This window comes from Rhinatrema bivittatum, chromosome 2 (genome assembly GCF_901001135.1).
Source record: "Rhinatrema bivittatum chromosome 2, aRhiBiv1.1, whole genome shotgun sequence".
NCBI lineage: Eukaryota > Metazoa > Chordata > Amphibia > Gymnophiona > Rhinatrematidae > Rhinatrema > Rhinatrema bivittatum.
The window spans coordinates 241,488,121-241,508,957 of NC_042616.1; the positions used below are offsets into that span (position 1 = coordinate 241,488,121).

Consider the following 20,837-nt stretch of genomic DNA (forward strand, 5'->3'; position numbering starts at 1 on the left):
ACAAGTTATATCTGATGAGGCAGATGGGTGCTTTGTCCATGTGCTCACATGGAGGTGAAGTTTAAAAGCCCAATGTGCATTAATTAGGGGATGCGCAAATATGTCGGGCTTGCGTGCGCCAAGCAGATTTTAAAAGCCGCCAAGATACATGTGTATCTCCCGGAGCATGCACATCTTGAAAGTTTTTAAAAAGGGATGGGGTGTGGGCTTGGTCTGGGTGGGGCATGGTCATTTCAGAGCATGAACCTGAGATGTGTGCGTAAATACTTATGTGATCTGGCACAATCCGAGGCCCCCTCCACATAACTTTACCTCTGCTACAGATAATGTGTAAGTTAAAAAATAAAGAAAAATAGGCAGATCTATGGGTCGGGGCTAACTGGGGGGAGTAAAGGCTATTAAACTAGGGGGGTGTGGAGGACCTTTCTCTTAACTGGGTGAACTGGGGATGAATTGGTAAAACTGGGAATAGTGTTGGCGTGCGCCCCTTTAAAAATCCCCCGATTTATGCGGTAGAAGCAGCATTTGCACACCCATGCACATGCCCACTTAAAATTTGGAACATATGTGCATGTGGCCAGGCTATTTTATAACATGTGCAAGTTATAAAATAGCCGTGTCCTTGGGTGTGGGCTGATGCATGTTTGCACATGTGTGCCTGTGTGCGGTTTGAAAGTTACCCTCTTTCTTTTGTACTGGAGCTCTCCCCCCAGAAAATGTTTCGTAGTTATGCATATATAAGATCTTAGGATATGCTAGGGCTTCAACAGGGCTGGAATTAAGATTTTGGCATCCATAGGTAGGATTAAAGAACAGGGAGGGTGGGATGAAGGGAAGAGTGCTCCAGAGGGCTATGGTTGTGTCCCCTTTGAAGCAGCACTAACACCTAGACCTAAAGCAAACAGGAGCAAGCTCCTCTTCAGCCCGGATATCTGGTGCCTTCAAAATTTGGAGCTCTAGGCTGTTGCTTATTTTGCCTGTTCCTAAATCTGAGACTAGGCTTTGGTAACTGCCCAATATAAGTTGCTGAAATACTATTTTCAATTTTCCTCATGGTGCCACTCACAAACACAAATTATAGAGCACAACTTAACACTGGGTATCTTTGCGCTGGAACTGGTAATTCACTTGAGCTCGATGTTCCCTATCAGCACCCTACTCAAAAGACATAGGGCACAATTCAAACCTTGCTGGGTGGTACATATCTCCTTCATAGAGGGTATTTATACACTGCATTTACATTACATGCTTTTGATGCTATTATTAAATCACTTGTTGTTTACACTTGTTACCAAGCACTGGCCATCCCCCCCCACAGACACCACCTTGCACCTTGGCAACACAAACAAGTAACTAAGGAGACAGGTAATGGGAATGCAGAACCATAAGTCTAGCTAACAAAGTGCTCCCTAATTGACACTTTTTAACTTATTGGTAACATTTTTAGTTAGTGCGCACTAACTCGCACTAACTCGCTAGCATTCTGTTAGCGCGCACTAAGTCCTGTTAGTGTGCACTAATTCCAAAATTAGGAAAACTGGTTAGTGTGCACTATCTCCGAAATTAGGGATACATGAAATAAACACCTTCTGCATCATTTTAAAAATTAAATCAAACCGGTAACGATCCAAAATGAAAACAACACAAAAACAAAAATCAGGGCACATCCCTACCACATATAGGCCAAGGAAGTGGAGAAATTCAGAGTGCAGAGCAAGGTAGTAATTACCGCAGAAGAATATTCATACTTCAACAAGCAAGCCCTCTCAAGGGCCAAACCATAAGACAGAACACAGTCAGATCTTCGTGAAGGCCAGGTCCATGCTGCAACAGATTTGTCTTCTGCCGTGCAAGAAGGAGTCTTTCTCCCAGGAATCTTCGCAGATCTGCATACCATAGTCTTCTGAGACAATCTGGTGCCACCAAGAGTACCAATCCCCTGTGTCCTTTGATCCAGTGAACTATCCTGCCCAACAAGGACCACAGAGAAAAGGCATAAAGCAACTTGTCTTCTGGCCAGATCTGTACGAATGCATCTAAGCCCAGGGACCACAAATCTCTCCTGTGACTGAAGAATTGAACCTTTGCATTGTGAGAAGTCACCAGCAAGTCCAGGAATGGAAGGCCCCAGGGATCCACTATCAGCTGAAATGCCTCATCCCACAATACCCATTCTCCTGGGTCCAGACTCTCCCTGCTGAGAAAGTCTGCTCTTACGTTGTCTTTTCCTGCAGTGTGAGAGGCCGAGATCATCTGTAGATGTCCTTCTGTCCATTACATACACTTGCTGGCTCTTGGTTCCTCCCTGTCGTTGCATTGTTCGACATCACTCAGACTGCGCGATCCTGCAATTTGTGGCTGAACTGTAAGCATGCCAACCTGAACGCCCAGGCTTCCAGGCAGTTGATGTTCCAGGGGGACTCTTTGGCATCCCAACACCCTTGGGCCAACAGCTCCTGACAGTGAGCTCCCCAATCCTGAAGACTCGCATCTGTCGTAAGTAGCAACCAGCTTGGGGAGGACAAGCAAACACCCTTTATCAGACGAGCCTCCTGCAACCACCACTGGAGGCGAGAGCAGATTTCCATTGGCAAGTGGATCCGAACTGAATAGTCCTGAGACTACAGGTTGCACCGAGACAGCAGTGAGCACTGAAGAGGATGCATACGTGTCCTCATCCATGGCACCACTTCCAGGGCTGCCACCATCAAACCAAGCACCTGTAGATAAGACCACACTGTCGAGCGTAGAGTGCTCACCAAGTGACACACTTGCGACATCAATTTCTGAATCCGAACTTCCAGCAAGAAAACCTTGTCCTGCCTTGGTCGAACTGTATACCCAGATACTCCAATGACTGAGATGGTTGAAGACAGGTCTTGGCCAGGTTCACCACCCACTTGAGATCCTGCAACAAGGAGATCACCTTGTGGGTCACTAAGCAGCTCTCTTCCTGAGACTTGGCTCGAATCAGCCAGTCGTCCAAATACGGGTGTACTAGGATCCCATCTTTTCTCAACGCCACTGCTAATACCACTATAATCTTGGAAAACGTTCTGGGAGCAGTGGCTAGACCAAAAGGCAGCGCCCGAAACTGATAATGGCATCCCAACACTGCAAAACACAGAAAATGTTAGTGCTCCAAATGGATGAGAATATAAAGGTAGACCTCAGACAGATCCAGGGAGGTCAGAAGCTCCCCCGACTACATAGCCATTAACACTAGGCGTAATGTTTCCATGCAAAAATGAGTGACCTTCAAATGATGGCTGACACTTTTGAGATACAGGATGGGACGAAAGGAGCCCTCCTTCTTGGGCACCACAAAATAAATGGAATATCGCCCCATACTTTCTTGAGATGTAGGCACTAGAACCATAGCCATCAGCCAGTGGAGGCTTAGAAGCGTAGATTCCACTGCCTGTTTTTTCTGCGGGGAGTGGCAAGGAGACACCAAGAACGCGTCCTAAGGAAGACTGCGAAATTCCAGTGCATATCCTTCTTGTATCACCTCCAGGACCCACTGCTCTGATGTTATCTTGACTCATCTCTGATAAAAAAAAAAGAGAGAGAAGCATCCCTCTATCTCTTGTTCCCGAAGGTGGGTCAACAAACCTTCATTGGGAAGCTCCGGAGGATCCACCGCCCAAGCCCACTCCTCTCCTGGGCTGTCGGGGATGAAAGGACTGAGACCTACCAAAAGGATGAGTCCTCTGAAAGGTCGATCCTCTGTAGGGATGAAAGTGCTTGGAACTCTGGAGACGACCCCTCAATCCACAGGGGCGCTGCAACTGCTTATCTTCTGGCAACCAAGGGACCTGAGATTCGCCCCACTTTTTGACCAATTGCTCCAACTCGCTCCCAAACAAGAGTGAGCCTTTGAAAGGCATTTTTGTAAGATTAGCTGACCAATTTTGCAGCCATAGTTGACGCCTGGCTGCTACCACCGAAGCCACTCCTCTGGCTGAGGTAAGGACCAAATCGCAGCCCGCAGCAGCTAAAAAGGCGGCAGCAGCTTCCATAACCATTCTGGAATTCACTAGAGATGTGAATCGTGTCATCGATCGTCTTAACGATCGATTTCGGCTGGGAGGGGGAGGGAATCGTGTTGTCGCCGTTTGGGTTTTTAAAATATCGTGAAAATCGTTAAATCGTGAACCGGCACACTAAAACACCCTAAAACCCACCCGACCCTTTAAAATAAATCCCCCACCCTCCCGAACCCCCCCAAAATGCCTTAAATTACCTGGGGGTCCAGCGGGGGTCCGGAACGACCTCCTGCAATCGAATCGTGTTGTCTTCAGCCGGCGCCATTTTGCGCCGCCATTTGCAAAATGGCGGCGCAAAATGGCGCCGGCTGAAGACAACACGATTCGATTGCAGGAGGTCATTCCGGACCCCCGCTGGACCCCCAGGTAATTTAAGGCATTTTGGGGGGGTTCGGGAGGGTGGGGGATTTATTTTAAAGGGTCGGGGTGGGTTTTAGGGTGTCTTAGTGTGCTGGTTTTCCCGCCCTCCCCCTTCCCCTCCCCCTTCCCCCGATTTACGATTTTTGGACGATAAATCGGGGGAATTGGTATTGTATCGTGGCTCTAATGATTTTTGACGATTTAAAATATATCGGACGATATTTTAAATCGTCAAAAAATGATTCACATCCCTAGAATTCACTACAGAATCATCAACTTCCTGAGAGAGAAGCAGACAAGATTGTGCCACTACTGTGCAACAAAAAGCTAACTGTAAAGTCATTGCCACTGGGTCAAAGGCTTGCTTAAGGATAGCCTCAATCCTCCTATCATGCACATCCTCCAGGGCTGCTCCTCCCTTCACAGGGATAGTCATCAGCTTAGAAATGGCACAGACTTAGAATTATTTATGGGTTTGCAAGTGTGGATATTTCCAGATATTTCTAAAATTACGCAGAAAAAGCGAAAACAAATTTTGTTGTTGAGACCGCAAGTCATACAGATGGGAGCAACTTTTACATTAAGATTTCCCTGCAGGTGTCTAAGTTTAAAGATAAATCTTTTCTGTTCTATTTACCATCATAGTTAACACAATTTCTTTCTGATAAGTCTGAACTGCCTTAAAATGTCTGAGTTTGTCCACCTCACAATATATAATATAACTCCTGCCGATGCTATGAATTTAGTTGTATATGTTAAGATTAGTTAATGACCACTTGGATCTTTGATAGTGGACTTGATAATGTATACTTTGTTTGTTCCTTTTATTTCCTCTTTAAGAAATTATGATGTATACATTTGATTTATTGTCAAGAGAGTTATCTTGATATAATATGCTAAAAATTAATAAAGAATAAATTAAAAAAAAAAAATGGCACAGACCAGTGCATCCACTTTGGAAAAATGCAATTGCTCCCTCACTGTTGGATCCAGGGGGTACAGGCCTTCCAATGTCCGCTCCCCTTTGAAAGTTGCCTCTGGGGTGCCCCATTCAAGATCAATCAGTTCATTAATGGCGTCCATAACAGGGAAAAAACAAAAGGCTTTATGCAAGGAAAACAAAATGGGATTCTTCTTCAGTTCAGTCATGGAATCCACACCAGGAATACCCAGCATCATTAAGGTCTGGGAAATCAGGGCCAGCAGTTCATCTCTATGAAAGAATTGCAACATGGTTCGATACGGTTCCATCTCAGAGGAATTTCCCCCATCTTCCAGGGAATCAGGATTTGCATGTTCATCAGTACATCCAGGTTCCTGTTGGGATTACCTGCAGGAAACCGAGGCGTATTCCAGCACTTAAAATAGGACTGGAAGAGGGAAAAGCCACCAGCTGAGGATCTGGTGGGCGAAGCTGAGATCTGCACCTGAAGAAAGGATTGTAAACCTTGAAAAAACTCCACCCAAGTAAAAGCAGCTGGATCCAGGCCAAACCTAGAAGGAACTGGAGTGGGGTCCACTGAACTGCCATCTCCTGTGGACGAACCAGTCAAGAAAGTTCCAAGAACTAGCGTATCTCCACACCAATTCTTAACCTATTATCAGGCTGGGTGGATCCAGGCTTAGTGAAATCAGAGGAAGACAACTCTCCCTAAACCTCTAAACAGCGCTGACAACGTTAGAAGAACCGTCAGGCTGAGATGCCCGAATATGACAGACAACACATAGAGAAAGGTGCTTAAGTTTCTTGCTCACTGGGGCCATTAGTGCACAACGACTGAAAATGTGCATCCACCTAGCTTGCGCTAAAAAAATTTAAAATGCACAAAATGTATTTGCTCAAAAATTAGGCTCCCCAAAAGTAAGCGGCGCAAAAGCACACACACACAGCGTGCACTGCCAACGCTTAAAAAGTTGTGTGTGCCCAAAACTGAGCGCACTGCGCACACCTATGTCCTGTAGAGGGTAGTAAAGCATGCACAGAAGCACGCGAAAACACCGCCACGTCCAAACATGAGGCACGCAGGCAAAAAGTCCAAATGCAGGGAGTAGCCCACCGAGGCCGCTCAACTCACCAGGCTGCCCAGTTCTCCTAACCCACATGGGAGTGGGAACAAATGTCAGAATGGCGTGCCGAGCATGGAGACCAGAGGAAGTCCTGCAAATCCCTCTACACTGTCTCTTCCTTTACATTTTTTTTTTAAACTTACCTGAGCTCAACCATACCAGCTGAGCACAGAGATGGTCTCCAGCTGCGGGGGGGAGAGGGCACGTGTCATCACCGCTGCACTCGGCCTCCTGTACCTGCTGCCTTTAAGCTCTACAATCAGCTAAGTCCACGCTGGGAAACCCAGTTAATGGACCAAGGCACACATCTGAGGGACCACGGAAATCACCTCAGGAATTCTCAACTGGGGGAGGGACCATTCCTTATTCAATTTCAAATTCTCCTTCCAAAATCTGAAGCTGTCCCCATTGGAACTTATCCAGGGTTCTAGAGTCAGAGAAGTGGTCAAAGGTCACACCATCAGTGAAAGACTTGGAAATGAGGTGACCTGGATGAGGCTTGGTCTGGAGGTATCTAGGGAAAAACACTGCCAAGGCTTTTAGGAGTACTTCTGGAGCTGCTCTGGGAGAGAGGAGACTCCAGGGTTGTAAGAGGGGATTATATATGTGTCCAGTATAGAAATTATTAAGGGTAAGGTAAATTGTAAAGTGGAATTTGTCAAAGGATGGCATAGAGTAATGAGAGGAGAGAAACTTGTAAGAACATAAGAAATTGCCATACTGGGTCAGACCAAGGGTCCATCAAGCCCAGCATCGTGTTTCCAACAGAGGCTAATCAGGCTACAAGTACCTGGCAAGTACCTGGCACGTACCCAAAAACTAAGTATATCCCATGCTACTGATGCCAGTAATAGCAGTGGCTATTTTCTAAGTCAACTTGATTAATAACAGGTAATGGACTTCTCCTCCAAGAATTTATCCAAACCTTTTTTATACTTAGCTACACTAACCATACTAACCACATCCCCTGGCAATAAATTCCAGAGTTTAATTGTGCATTGAGTGAAAAAGAATTTTCTCCGATTAGTTTTAAATGTGCTACATGTAACTTCATGGAGTGCCCCCTAGTCCTTCTATTATCCCGAAAGAGTAAATAACACTGTATGTAATTTCATAAGTTAAAGTTGGAAGATGTAAAATGTATGAACTTATTGATTTGAAAACTAATACTATTACAATCTGACTGTAGAAACCAGTGAACCCAATATACGGGCAGATACAGTACGGATGCATAAGAAAAAGTGCGGTTTGACGCACGCACATTTTGGTTCACAAGCCGCTCGATTCAGTATTCAAATTAGACGCAAATCCAAGCGGTGGCAAACAAGCGTCCAAAGCGCGCCTATGAAGCGGTAGGCGTTCGCAATCCATTTTACTGTATAGAGCGGTATACAGCGCCTATACAGTATCCATGGTGCGCTGGTACCTGTCATTTCAAATGTCATTCCACCAGGTAAGTGGATGGTTCTTTTCTACAGACCCCGCATGGACACCGGGGCCGCTGCCCTGAGCATCCGGATGTCCTCTTGTTCGGAGGCCACCCCCAACCTTCCACGTCCAGGTGCCCGGCTGGACGTCCAAGGTCGGGGCTTCCGTTCATGGACCTTCCCGCCTCTATCTGGGCATCCATGATCGGAGGCCCCGCTGCCTACCAACATCCATGGCCGCTGCCTTGAGCGCCCGGCTGGACATCCAAGGTCGGGGCATCCGTTCATTGACCTATGCGTTCTTAGCTAAGCTTTAACTATTCATAAATGAGCTATGCGTTCTTATTTAAGCGTTTACTCAACCAGCAGCCTCAGGGATGCCTAAGTCTAGACGCAGGAGGAAGGTGTCCATATAGGCGTCTGCTGGCCCTCCCCCCCCCCCCCCGTGCCTCCGGACGCCTAGCAGACGCCGGAGGCAGGCCTGGTGCGGCTCCCATCAGTCCGGTGTCCGTAGAGGCGTCCATGTCCGGAGCCTCAGAGACGCCCAGAGATGGATGGTACAGTTGAACACATACCTCCTCCGGTCTTGCTGCAGGGTCCTCTGGTTGGCTGGGTTCTCCTTGCTGCTGGGCTCCCCTGTTGGCCTCTCCAATCTGCCTTGTAGAATTTGCTTGCCGAGCATTTCGAGCATTTCTCATTCTGCTTCTCAACCGAATGAAAAAGATCGCCTCCACTCTCTTGGATCTTGCCATCTTTCTTCCCATTCTCCTCACTTGTTTAGGATCCAGCTACCTCTGGTATGCTAGGCTGCTATGCTCCATGCAGCTTTTTATCAACTGTCTCAAGCATCTCAAACAATATCACCCTCCCCTTTTTCCACCCAAGCACGGGCTCTGACTCCTTTTCCACCCCACAATAACCTAAGAAAATAGAAACAGCTAATACAAATTCTGCAGCTAGGACTGATGTTTTTGAGAGGGAGACAGATGCTTGGGCTAGACACTCCAGGGCTGTGGCTGCTTGATTGCTCTCTACTGCTGTCTTTGTCTCTGCTTGTCTCCTCTCCTACCCTTCTTCTGTCTCCTCTTTTTCCTCTTCCTCTTCTCTGTCCATGTCTTCTCCTTGCTTGCTGCACCAACCAAAATGCTCCCATTTTCTCTTACACACTGGCTTCTGTCAGTAGGTGGATTTTTAAAGCAAATGCAATCAGTGCTTAACAAATGGTCTGGATTGAATGATACATTTTTGGCCATAGCATACGGTTGCCAATTAGCACATGGTTTAGTGAATAGGGTGATAATTTGCAGGTGCTCATTTATGCCTTCATTTATGCTCATTAGCATGAACCATTTATGCTCATTAGCCGACGCACGCATGTTATAAAAATCCACTTGGCACGCGCATGTATTGGTGAATGCCAACTTGCGCGCGTAAGCGGGGAATTTCGGTAGATGTGTGCGGTGACGCAATAGGCCCTTTCCCCAGTTTCCTCCCTCCAATAAAGGAGAGGACTGGGAGGGAACTTCCTAAACCCCATAGCTAACCTGCCTCTTGGAACAAAAGAACAAGGGTGTCCACAAAATAAATTGGCAATGGTTATCTGTAAGCCTGACTGTGAATAAATTCACCTGTGCTGTATTTCTTTACAGACCATGTATAATTCGCCCCGACTCCTAAAACCTCGCTAACTATCCTTCTTTTTTTGTCGTAGAACTTACCTGCTCTCCGAAGCACAGGCTGGTCAGCCCAATGACACTGTCCCAGCCTGCCCACGCTCACGAAAGCATAAAATAAACTCATAAACTATATAACAACAGACAAACGGTGACTCCTGTCTCATGTATTGAAATGTGCTGCTTAAGCTGCAGACATTCACATACAATGCTCAGGGTATCCTACAGTCAGTTGGGAAAAACCTGCTTAAAAAGTCAGGTTTTCAGATTCCTTTTAAATTCCTTGATGTCAGTTATAAATCGGAGTTGTTCAGGTAGAGTCTTCCATAATAGTGGACTGGCCACTGAGAATGAACGCTCATGTACTTCACCCACGTGAGCCTGATGCACTGTTGGGATGACGAGTAAACCTTTATTTGCTGATCTGAGCGGAGTATAGACATGGAGAGCTGCTCCCAGCCACAGAGAGTCCTTACTGAAGATGATTTTGTGAATATTTGTTATTTATTTATTTTTATTTATTAGCAATTTTTGTATACCGACATTCGTTAGGTAAACATCACATCGGTTTCTATGTAACATAAAGTGGCCAACTGGGCTTTACAATGTAACTGATAGGCGAACTGGGTAGAGGGGAAGAGGGGGGAAAACAAGGGTAGAACTGTACAAATTGAAAAGCAAAATAAAATGGCTTGGTACTTAATACTAGGTTCGGAACTAGATTAGTAGCCAGTGATGTGCAGAGAGAATCAGAATGATATGATCATATCTCAAAGCACCAGTCAGTGTTCGGGTGGCAGAATTTTATGACAGTTGAAATGCTCTTATTGCATATTCTGGAACACCTACATTAGGGAGTTGCAATAATCAATTCCAGAAAAAATCAGTTGTGGGTTTTTAGAAATTACTACATTATATGCCATTGAATTGTCCATAAGATATTCACATGTAAGTGCTCTGCACACGCGTAAATGACTTTTGTAAACTGCTACATTAGTATGTTACATTTAGTGTGTAACTTCTTTTAAAATTACCTCCTAAGGCTGTAGTAGATATGATGCTATTTATCATGTATGCTAAGCTGGTTTAATCAGGCATGATAACTGTTAGTAACCTTTAGTGATTCGGTCCCATAGCCTTTTACTATCTGATATGGACAGCACATGAACATTTAAGAAAATGTAAGATACTCACTGCTGAGTAGATAATCATTTTTCGCAGGCTTGAAGGTGTTGTAGCCTCTGTGATATTTTTCAAAATGGTTTTCATAAGGACCCCTTCAAAAAGATTAGGAGAATGCATAAAGATAACCACACAGGAGTTTACGCTTTGGTACTTGATTAGATTTTTTAGGACTGGCAAAATGAATTAGAATTTAAATTGTTCGGAATCTCCAGATTTAAATGTTTAGTGTTAAATAAATATGGGGCCCAATATTCAGCACTGGCTGGTTAAGTAACTTAGCTGGATATGACTTATCCAGCTAAGTTACAAGGGATATTCAGCGACATGGCTATGTCAAAGCGCTACTTAGATGGATAAGTTAAATCGGCCTAAGTTAGATCAGTTCTATGGCTGATCTAACTTATCTCATTAACTTAACCAGATAAGAACAAATATCGCTACTTATCTGGTTAAGTTAACCGGATACATAGCGCCGTCCAGTTCCTCCCACTTCTTACCCACAAATTGGCCAGCTAAAAGATAGCTGGATAAGTGGCTTATCTGGCTATCCAGGGCTAAATGCGCTTTAAATATCAGGCCCATGCTATCTTGCACTACAGACTACTGCTATACTAGAAGGAAGGCATTAAAGAAGTATTTCAACATGACAGACAAAAAGTCAGGTAGGTATATGAAATTGTAACTTACATCATTTCAAGGGGCAAATAATTAGAAACAAAGTTAGATTGTAATTCTCAGGCCTTCTTCTAACTCCCTCTGTCTTCGCCCCAGCTGGCCACCTCCCCTTTAATCCCTATTATGATACAGCTGAGAAACCCAGGGTGAAACTTTCCAACATGGTTGACTCTCTGATTCGTTAGGCTGACATGCTGCTTTAGCATCACAGTGTAAGAAAAAATGAATTGCATTTGACTGTGTAGAAAATGTTTGTATTATGCTATTGTCGTAGGCCCCTTATGTTCTATTTACAAGAAAAATATACAACAAAAATTATCTGTAAATGAACATCAAAAAGTTAAGTAATTAATAACTAATTCAGGCAATATCATAAAATCAAAGATCTGGAAGCAGATATGTTTTCAGTCTTGCCCTAAAGGTGGCAAAGTTGGGGCAGAGTTTTAACTGATCAAATATCTATATTTATTTACATTTATAACTTGCCAAACAAATAAATAAATGTTCCTGGTGAGTTACAACAGTAATAAAAACTACTTAAAAAATAATGATAAAATACATTATAAAATACAGTAACAACAGCAAACCTAATAAGATCACACTAACATAGAGAATACTAAAACATGAACTTCTATAAATAAATAACCTAGCGAGACAAAATTAATCAAAAGCCACATGAAACAAAACAGATTTCAAAATACACCAGAAGAACATATAATCTTCCATGTTCACTAGAAAGATCATTCCACAATTTATATACTACTCCATGAAATGCTCTAGAATGAGCAGCTATAAGTCTAATAGTATTTAATAAAGGCACAACAAGCAAAGCACTTTGAGACAAATGCCAGGTCCTTGACAGAGTACATTTTTTTTTATATAATCTGCTCCTGCTCTCTTCAGGGCTTATTAAGCTAAACATAGCAGCTTGAAACAATTTCTAAACTGCACTGGTAACCAGTGCCAGTGGAGCTGTTTCCTGTTTTTTTCATTTTTAACAAACAAACTATTGAAGTTTGAAAAACTGTTAAGAACACAGGATGAATGTTTTGATAGTAATTCTGCTGAGTTAGTCAATGCTGCATTAACTAGGGTTTTAGGAGCAACTTCAGGGGAAGAATCTACATAAAGGGCAAAATCACATGTATTTAACATAAGGACAGAAGCAAGCACTTTTTATTTCTTTATCTATTTGTTTATTTTAGAAGATTGAACCCTCCCAGTTTAGCCAGGGGCGAATCAGTTTCATATCCCCAGTGGGTTGGGTAGCTGGGTGTTAACTCCCTTATATGGGATCTCAGTCTCAGCCAAGAACAAGAAGGGACTGCCCTCAGATAATTTCTTAGCCCTTACATTTGATCTTAACCAAAAAGACAGAGCAGCAATCGCTACATGGCAAAAACTCATGACACTGTGAATAAATGACTAGCTTTACTCATACGGAATCACAAGTCTCAGCATCAAGGTGGGGCCCATCTGCACATCGATGGCCACTGGAGCAGCAAAAAGGGAAGCAGTCCAACATTGGTACAGTCTAGTACAGAGCTCCCTATTCTCAGGGTCACTCAATTATCGGCTAAGCGCGCAGACACGACCTCCTGAACTTGGTGAAAAAAGCCTGTTGGCTAGCGATTCAAATTACTTTATCATCCTAACAAGTTTGAGCACGACCACTGCAATCCAATGGCAACATGATCTGAGCACAAGATAGACGTGAGAGCTTCATTACTGGCTGGTAAGCCTGCAAAACCCAAGCAGCAGTAAACAACGCTGGAATGTATGCTCCAACAAGATGGGGCCACTATCGCTTCAAGCCTGCATTCACCATGCTCCACTCGCAGCACTTCTCTCTTGCCAGAATTAACTCACTCAGCATGGAGGCAATCCTAGCTGAAATAAAAGTGGGTAATGCATTGCTGAGTGACAAATTAGACAAAACACGAGCCTATCTTCTTGCAATCAGGTCAGAACTCAAAAAAGCAGTCAGCAGGGCACAAAAGTATTTCAGACTGATGCAGCTGTGGACCCTTGGGCTGAAGTAGAGTTGGCGCTACCTGCAGGAAGGAGCCCTGCAGGACCCCACTGCAGGGGCAATGGTCAGTGACAGGTGGAGGTCAAGCAGCAGCAAAGTCCAATCTGAGGGACAATCCAGAATTTCAATCCAAGACAGAAGCAGAAGTCTAATCCAAGGTCAAAATCCAGAAGTCCAATCCATGGAAGTGAAGAACAAAGGACTACAGGAGCAGGGGAGATGCTGAAGACAAACAAGGGAAAACTGACCACAAAGACATGAACTTACGATGAACCAAATTGCCAACAGAAACAGGAATGAGACATTGGGAACTCAGTAACACAAAGCAGGAAGAGGATTCAGGAACAAGAGTCAGGATCAGTAACGCGATGGCAAAGCACTTCTCAGACGAGACAACCTATTGCCGAGGCACTGGAGGGCTCTTAGTCTCAACCCTTTACAGGGCTGGTTGGATGACATCATCAGGGAGTGACTCCAGAGTTACCCACCACTCGCACTTTAAAGTTAGGGCAGTCGTCATGAGCACGCCCTAAGGGAGGGGTCCACATCCCCAGGGTCCAGCGGTGTCTTGCTGTGAAAAGCAAGAGCAGTCAAGGCACAAACTCTTGCCGTGCACCAAGGAGGGCCCGTTGCCGGAGAGCCTGGAGGCAGATTCAGTGGGCAACTGTGTCTCACAAGGCAAGTGCAGATCGGGACGCAGTGAGGATGGGCCCAGGCAGGAGGTAAGAGTGGTGTGCTGTAGGACAGACCAGCGGTCCACTGAATGCAACAGTACCCCCCTCCTCTAAACCTCCTCTCTGAGAGTTTAGGTGTCTGGAGGTGCACAGCATGAAACTCTCTCTGAAGATTCTTGTCCAGTATATTTGAGATAGGTTCCCACGTATTGTCTTCTGGGCCGTATCCTTCCCAGGATATGAAGTACTCCCATCTGGCCATGTCACCTGACATTCAAAACCTGTTTTATTTGATAGGTGATGTCCTCTTCTGAGGAAACCTCTTGAGGTTCTGGGAGTCTTCTGGAGGGCCATGAGAGGATTAAAGGTTTTAGGAGAGAAACGTGGAACACGCTGTGGATTCCAAGAGAGGTAGGTAGCTGTAGCTGATAAGTTACAAGACCCAACTGACGTAGAATTGGGAATGGGCTGTCTCAAGGAGCCAGTTGCATGGAGGGCATCTAGAGCCTTTTGTGACGGGTGTTGAGCCAGACTATGTCCCCGGCTTGAATTGTGGTGCAGGCCTCCAGTACACGTTGATAGTTTTCTTGGCTTTCTTGGCTGCTTTATGCAGCATCTCCGTGGTGTGTACCCAGAGTTCTTGGAGCTCGTGGGCTGTCAGGTGGGCTACAGGAAAGGGAACAGTCAACGGGATAGGCAATGGAGATAACGGTGGTCTCCCATGTACGACCTGGAAGGGCTAAGACCCCGTAGCAGTGCTGATGTGTGAAATTATGGGAAAACTTTGCCCAAGGGAGGAGAGAGACCCAGTCATTTTGACGATTGTTAGAATAAGCTCTGAGGAAGCTTTTCAGGGTGTGGTTGAACCATTCTGACTGGCCATATGCTTAGGGGTGGTATGCCATTATACAGTCCAGGTAGATGCTACATTTTTGCATAAGGACCACCAGTATTTGGCTGTGAACTGGACCCTACAGGTGAAAGATGTGTTGCATGAATAGGCGGGCCAACTCCAGGGACGTAGGAAGTCCAGGGAGTGGAATGAAATGAGCCATCTTTGAGAAATGGTTAACTATGAACCAAATGATAGTGCAGCCATTCAAGAGTGGGAAGTCCATCATAAAGTCGGTGGACAAGTGAGTCCAGAGTTCTCTGGGGGCTAGCAATGGCTGCAACAGCCCACAGGGTTGTCCCGACAAAAGTTTCTGCTGTGCACAGTTGGGACAGAAGTCCACATAGGCCCAGACATTTTTGCATTTGAGGCCTCCAGTAGTACTGCTGAAACATCATGAGAGCCGAAGCTCATCCAGAGTGACCTGCGACACCGGAATTGCGGGATTATTTTAACACTTTTTCTCGGAGCTTACGTGGTACAACCATCTTCCCTGGAGGGACAGTCATGGTGGAGGCTAGGAGGATCCAGGCTAGATCAATAATATGCCTGGGAGGTTCCGGGGTGTCCTCTGCCAGAAAAGACTGGGCGAGGGTGTCCATAGGCATTCATCCTTTGGGCCTGATGAAGATGTTCTAAGTTTCTGTGATCAGTGTAAATGTAATGCGATATTGAGCACCTTCAAGCCAATGGCACCATTTCTCAAGTGCCAGCTTGACGGCCAGCAGCTCCCTGTCCTCAATCCCATAGTTGCGCTCTGTCTGTGAGAATTTTCGTGAAAAAGAGGAGCATGGATGAAGAACTCCTGTGTCAGAGTGCTGACTTAGTACTGTTCCTTCCCCAGTGAGAAATCGTCCACCTCAAGGATAAAGGAAAGCAAGGGGTCAGGGTGATGGGGGCAGGGCTTTTGAAGGAATGCATCCTTCAGCTCTTGGAAGGCAGTGACAGCATCAGACTTTGGTGTTGGCTCCTTTTCGGGTGAGCACCATGAGAGGAGCCACAATCAGAGAGTAGTTAGGAATGAAATGCTGGTAATAGTTGGCGAAGCCTAGAAATTTTTGTAGGATGCATAGACCAGAGGATTGCGGCCAGCATTTAATGCACATGACTTTATCTCGATCCATGTGGAAGCCCCTGCTGGATATAAAGTATCCTAGGAAAGGAAGGCTTTCTTTTTCAAAAAGACATTTCTCCAACTTTGCATATAGTTTGTATTCTCACAGTCTTTGGAGGACCAGGCAAACATCCTGGCAATGAGAGTTGAGGTCCTTAGAGAAGATGAGAAAGTCATTAAGATATACGACGACAGACGTATAGGAGGTCTCTGAAGATTTCGTTCATCATTTTCTGAAATATGGCAGGGGTACTACATAAGCCAAAGGGCTTTACTAAATATTTGTAGTGCCCATCTCGAGAATTAAATGTCATCTTCCATTCATGTCTGTGCAGAATTCGAATTAGATTGTACGCCCCTTGAAGGTCCAGCTTCGTAAATACACTTGACCTCTGGAGACAATCAAACAACTTGGAAAAAAGTGGTAAAGGGTACCGATCTTTTTTTATCATCGTATTTAGTCCTCTATAGTTGATGCAAGGGCGAGGTGAGCCATCCTTCTTGGAGACAAAGGAGAACCCTGCCCCAGTAGAGGACCCGATGAAACCCCAGTCAAGGTTTTCTTTTATGTATTCTGACATTCTTTAGTCTTTGGGATGGATAATGGATATACTCTTCCCCAAGGTGGTCCGGTGTTGGCAACAGATCGATGGCACAGTCATATCCCCAATGAGAGGGCAGAGTCTCAGCCTCCTTTTTGGAAAAAACATCTGTGTAGTCTGCATACTGTGAGGGCAGCCCAACCAGGGTTGTCACTAAGGGCAGGCAAAGTGGGGTTTCCATACATAGGCATGAATTGTAACAAGGCCCAGACAAACTATGGAGAGTGGAGTTGTAGTCATGGTAAGCCCAGCACAATGGGACACACTGCCTTGTCAATAATATGAAAGACCATGCTTTCCACATGTAGCAAGCTGGTGCATAGGCTCAAAGGTAATGTGGCAAGAGTGATCTGACCAGGAAGTGGGTCCCCACTAGAGATGGTCTTTCTGGTAACCATAGGAAGCTACAAATGGTCGATGAGGGCTTTCATTATGAAATTCCCCCGAGCACCAGAGTCTACCAAGGCCTGGGTGGGAAATTCTTGGTTATTCAAAAAAATAGCCATCGAGAGTGTCAGTTGAGGAGCTGCAGTCATGATGCCTATGATCGTTAGGATCTCTGCTTCTGTGGGCAGTGCACGAGCTGGTGCCTGGTTCCGGCATAGTAGAAGCAGAGCCCCAAGTGATGATAGCGGAGCCTCTCCTCAGGGGTGAGGCACCCCTGCCTGAGCTGTATTGGCACCTCTGGCCGTGTTTTGGCTGGTGCTACCACTGGAACAGGCGAGAGGGGGCACAACAACTGGGGAACTAACTCCATGGGCCTGCATGGTGGATGGAGCTCCAGGGTTCGTCACTGGAGGTGATCGATTAGCCCTTAAAAATCAATAAGGCCGTCCAGGGATTCTGGGAGCTTGCAGGTGGCTAGCTCCTCCTTGACCAGCGAAGACAACCCCTCCATTAAAATACTGCAGACTGACCTCTCCCCAATTCAGTTTCATAGCCATGGCTCGAAACTCTATAGCATAGTCCATCAGTGTTTGGGGGCTTTGATATAAACGGAGAAGATCTGAACCCACCATGGCCAGGCAGCTGGGTTCATCAAAGACAAGTTTGAAGGCGAGGATCTGCTTGCTCCCATAATGGAGAGGCCCAGGACAAGGCCTTACCATCCAACAGGGAGAGCACAAAGGTGGTCTTGACTGTGTCCAAGGGAAACAGTGCTGCTGAAGAGAAGAGTGCATAAAGCATTGGTTCAAACACCCTTGGCACTGTTTAGGTTCCCCGGTGTACTGCGGCAGAGCCAGTAACTGGATCAAGGGTGGAGCAGGTACAGCTGGAGATGTGGCAGTCGCTGTGGGGACAGAGGAAGCAACTGATGCTGCTGCCATATCCAGACAGGCACTAAGTCATTCAGTGGAGTCTGCCAGAAGCTCCAGGAACTGCTGTTGCTGCTGAATTTTCTGTGCTAGGACTGGAATGACCTGGAAGCCCAAGACATCTGCTGAGTTGATGACCTTGGCAATCTGTTATAGCTGTGAACCCTGGCTGGAGCAGAAGCCCTACTGGAGCTTCACCAATACCAGCCCATGTTCCTCTTATATTGAGCCCTCGGTTGCCAGGACCAGCTGGTCTTAGGTGCAGGCTTCTGTGATGATGATATTGCAGGCCAGCATAGAGAAGGAAGCGGCGTCAAGAGAAGCAGAGATCAGGACAGAACCAAGGGTCAGGTTCAGACTAATGTAGAGGCAGGCAAAGTTTGGTCAATTTTGTGGTTCAGGCAGTGGTCAAGGCAGGCAGAGTTCAGTCAGGAATGGAGAGAAGGCAGTGGGGTGAGTGACAGGTGGAGGTCAAGCAGCATCAAGGTCCAATCCGAGGGACAATCCAGAAGTCCAATCTGAGGTCAAAAGCCAAAAGTCCAATCCAAAGAAGTGAAGAACGAAGGACCACAGGAGGAGGGGAGACAAGGAAGACAAACAAGGGAAGACTGACCATGAAAACATGAACTCAAGATGAACCAAACTGCCAACAGAAACAGGAGCGAGACATGGAAACTCAGGAAAACACAGCAGGACTAGGAACCAGCAACAAGAGTCAGGATCAGGAATGTGGTGGCAAAGTACTTCTCAGACAAGATTGGAGAAATTACTTACCTGATAATTTCGTTTTCCTTAGAGTAGACAGATGGACTCAGGACCAATGGGTATAGTGTACTCCTGCTAGCAGTTGGAGACGAATCAGATTTCAATCTGACGTCAGCCCCTAGTACATATACCCCTGCAGGAAGTGCAGCTCTTCAGTATTCTCCTCGAAAAGCATTGTGGATATATGTGTGACTGACTAATTTAATTAACTTGAATAACTTCATAACTTGGTTAAACTTTATAACTTGATTAACTTGAACTGCTTGGGACGACTATAGCTGGAGACCGCCAGTGTACTCAACCAGAAAGCGTCGACACCCGGTAGGGTGGGTGCCCTAGGTGAATGAAAACATGGCTTACCCTTGAATCGTTCGAAGTTCCATGTGTAACGGCAGCCAAGGGTGGGATGCTGAGTCCATCTGTCTACACTAAGGAAAACGAAATTATCAGGTAAGTAATTTCTCCATTTCCTAGCGTGTAGCAGATGGACTCAAGACCAATGGGATGTATAAAAGCTACTCCCGAACCGGGTGGGAGGCTGCCCGTGACCCTCTTAGTACTGCCCTTGCAAATGCCGTGTCCTCCCGAGCCTGAACATCCAGACGGTAGAATCTGGAGAAGGTGTGGATGGAGGACCATGTCGCCGCCCTGCAGATCTTGGCGGGTTACAGCATTCTGGTTTCTGCCCAGGATACTGCCTGGGCTCTGGTAGAATGGGCCTTGACCTGTAGAGGCGGAGGCTTGCCTGCTTCTACGTAGGCCGCCTTGATGACTTCCTTGATCCAGCGGGCTATGGTTGCCCGTGAGGCCGCTTCCCCTTGTCTCTTCCCGCTGTGAAGGACGAAAAGGTGGTCTGTTTTTCATACTGGTTCCGACATTTCCAGGTATCTGGACAGGAGTCTGGTGGCGTAGACTACGAGCTTCTTCCGAATTTTTCAAGTCATCCATCGATGTAGTGAGATGGTTTGGTTAAGATGAAAGTGTGATACCACCTTGGGAAGAAACGAAGGGACCATGCGTAGCTGGATGGATCCCGGGGTGAGCCCGAGGAACGGCTCCCGGCAGGACAGTGCTTGTAGTTTTGAAATGCGGTGGGCTGAGCAAACTGCCAGCAGAAAGGCTGTCTTTAAAGTTAACAGACGGAGGGACAGGCCTTGGAGGGGTCTGAAGGAGGTTCCTGCTAGGAAATCCAGGACCAGGTTGAGATTCCACAGAGGTACTGGCCACTTTAGTGGTGGGCAGATGTGTTTGACTCCTTTCAGGAAACGAGACACGTCCGGGTGAGAGGCTATGCTGTCGTCCCCGCATGACAATGCGGCCACCTGTACCTTGATAGAGTTGAGGAAGAGCCCCTTCTGTAGCCCGTTCTGTAAGAATTCCAGGATCACGGGAACTTTAGTTGAGCGTGGCTTGATGTCGTGGTCTTCACACCAGGCTTCAAAAACTCTCCAAATCCTTATGTACATTAGAGATGTGGAGAACTTGCGTGCTCGGAACAGGGTGTCGATTACAGCCCCCGAGTATCCGCTCTTTCTCAGGTGAGCCCTCTCAATGGCCAGGCCATAAGAGAGAATTGAGCTGGATCCTCGTGGTGGATCGGTCCTTGTTGGAGCAGGTCTCTGTGTGGAGGCAGTGGTAGGGGGTTCCCTGCCAATAGTCTTCTCATGTTGGCGTACCACGGTCTTCTTGGCCAGTCCGGGGCCACCAGAAGAACTAGTCCCCTGTGCAGCTGTATCTCGTGAATGATTGTGCCCAGTAGGGGTCATGGTGGGAAAACGTATAATAGGGTCCCCTGTGGCCAGTTCTGTACCAGGGCATCGATCCCCTGGGACTGAGGTTCCCACCTGCGGCTGAAGTACCTGGGTGCTTGGACGTTGGACCGGTTTGCCAGAAGGTCCATGGTCTGGTGTCCCCCACCGGTCCACTATCATTTGGAATGCTGCGGATGACAGCTTCCATTCTCCTGGGTCTAGACTTTCCCTGCTGAGGATGTCTGCTGTAATGCT

At 46.3% G+C, this 20,837-nt stretch overlaps 1 protein-coding gene across 2 annotated transcripts in view; it reads right to left on the minus strand.

Annotated features, from left to right (window-relative positions):
• The window catches only part of ACPP (acid phosphatase, prostate), a 183,349-nt gene that overhangs the window by 70,423 nt on the left and 92,089 nt on the right, over nucleotides 1–20,837 (minus strand). For both annotated transcript variants that reach the window (XM_029589330.1, XM_029589331.1), the window contains exon 8: nucleotides 10,771–10,853. In XM_029589330.1, the coding sequence (XP_029445190.1) occupies nucleotides 10,771–10,853 (83 nt within the window). The remainder of the gene's footprint in view (nucleotides 1–10,770; nucleotides 10,854–20,837) is intronic.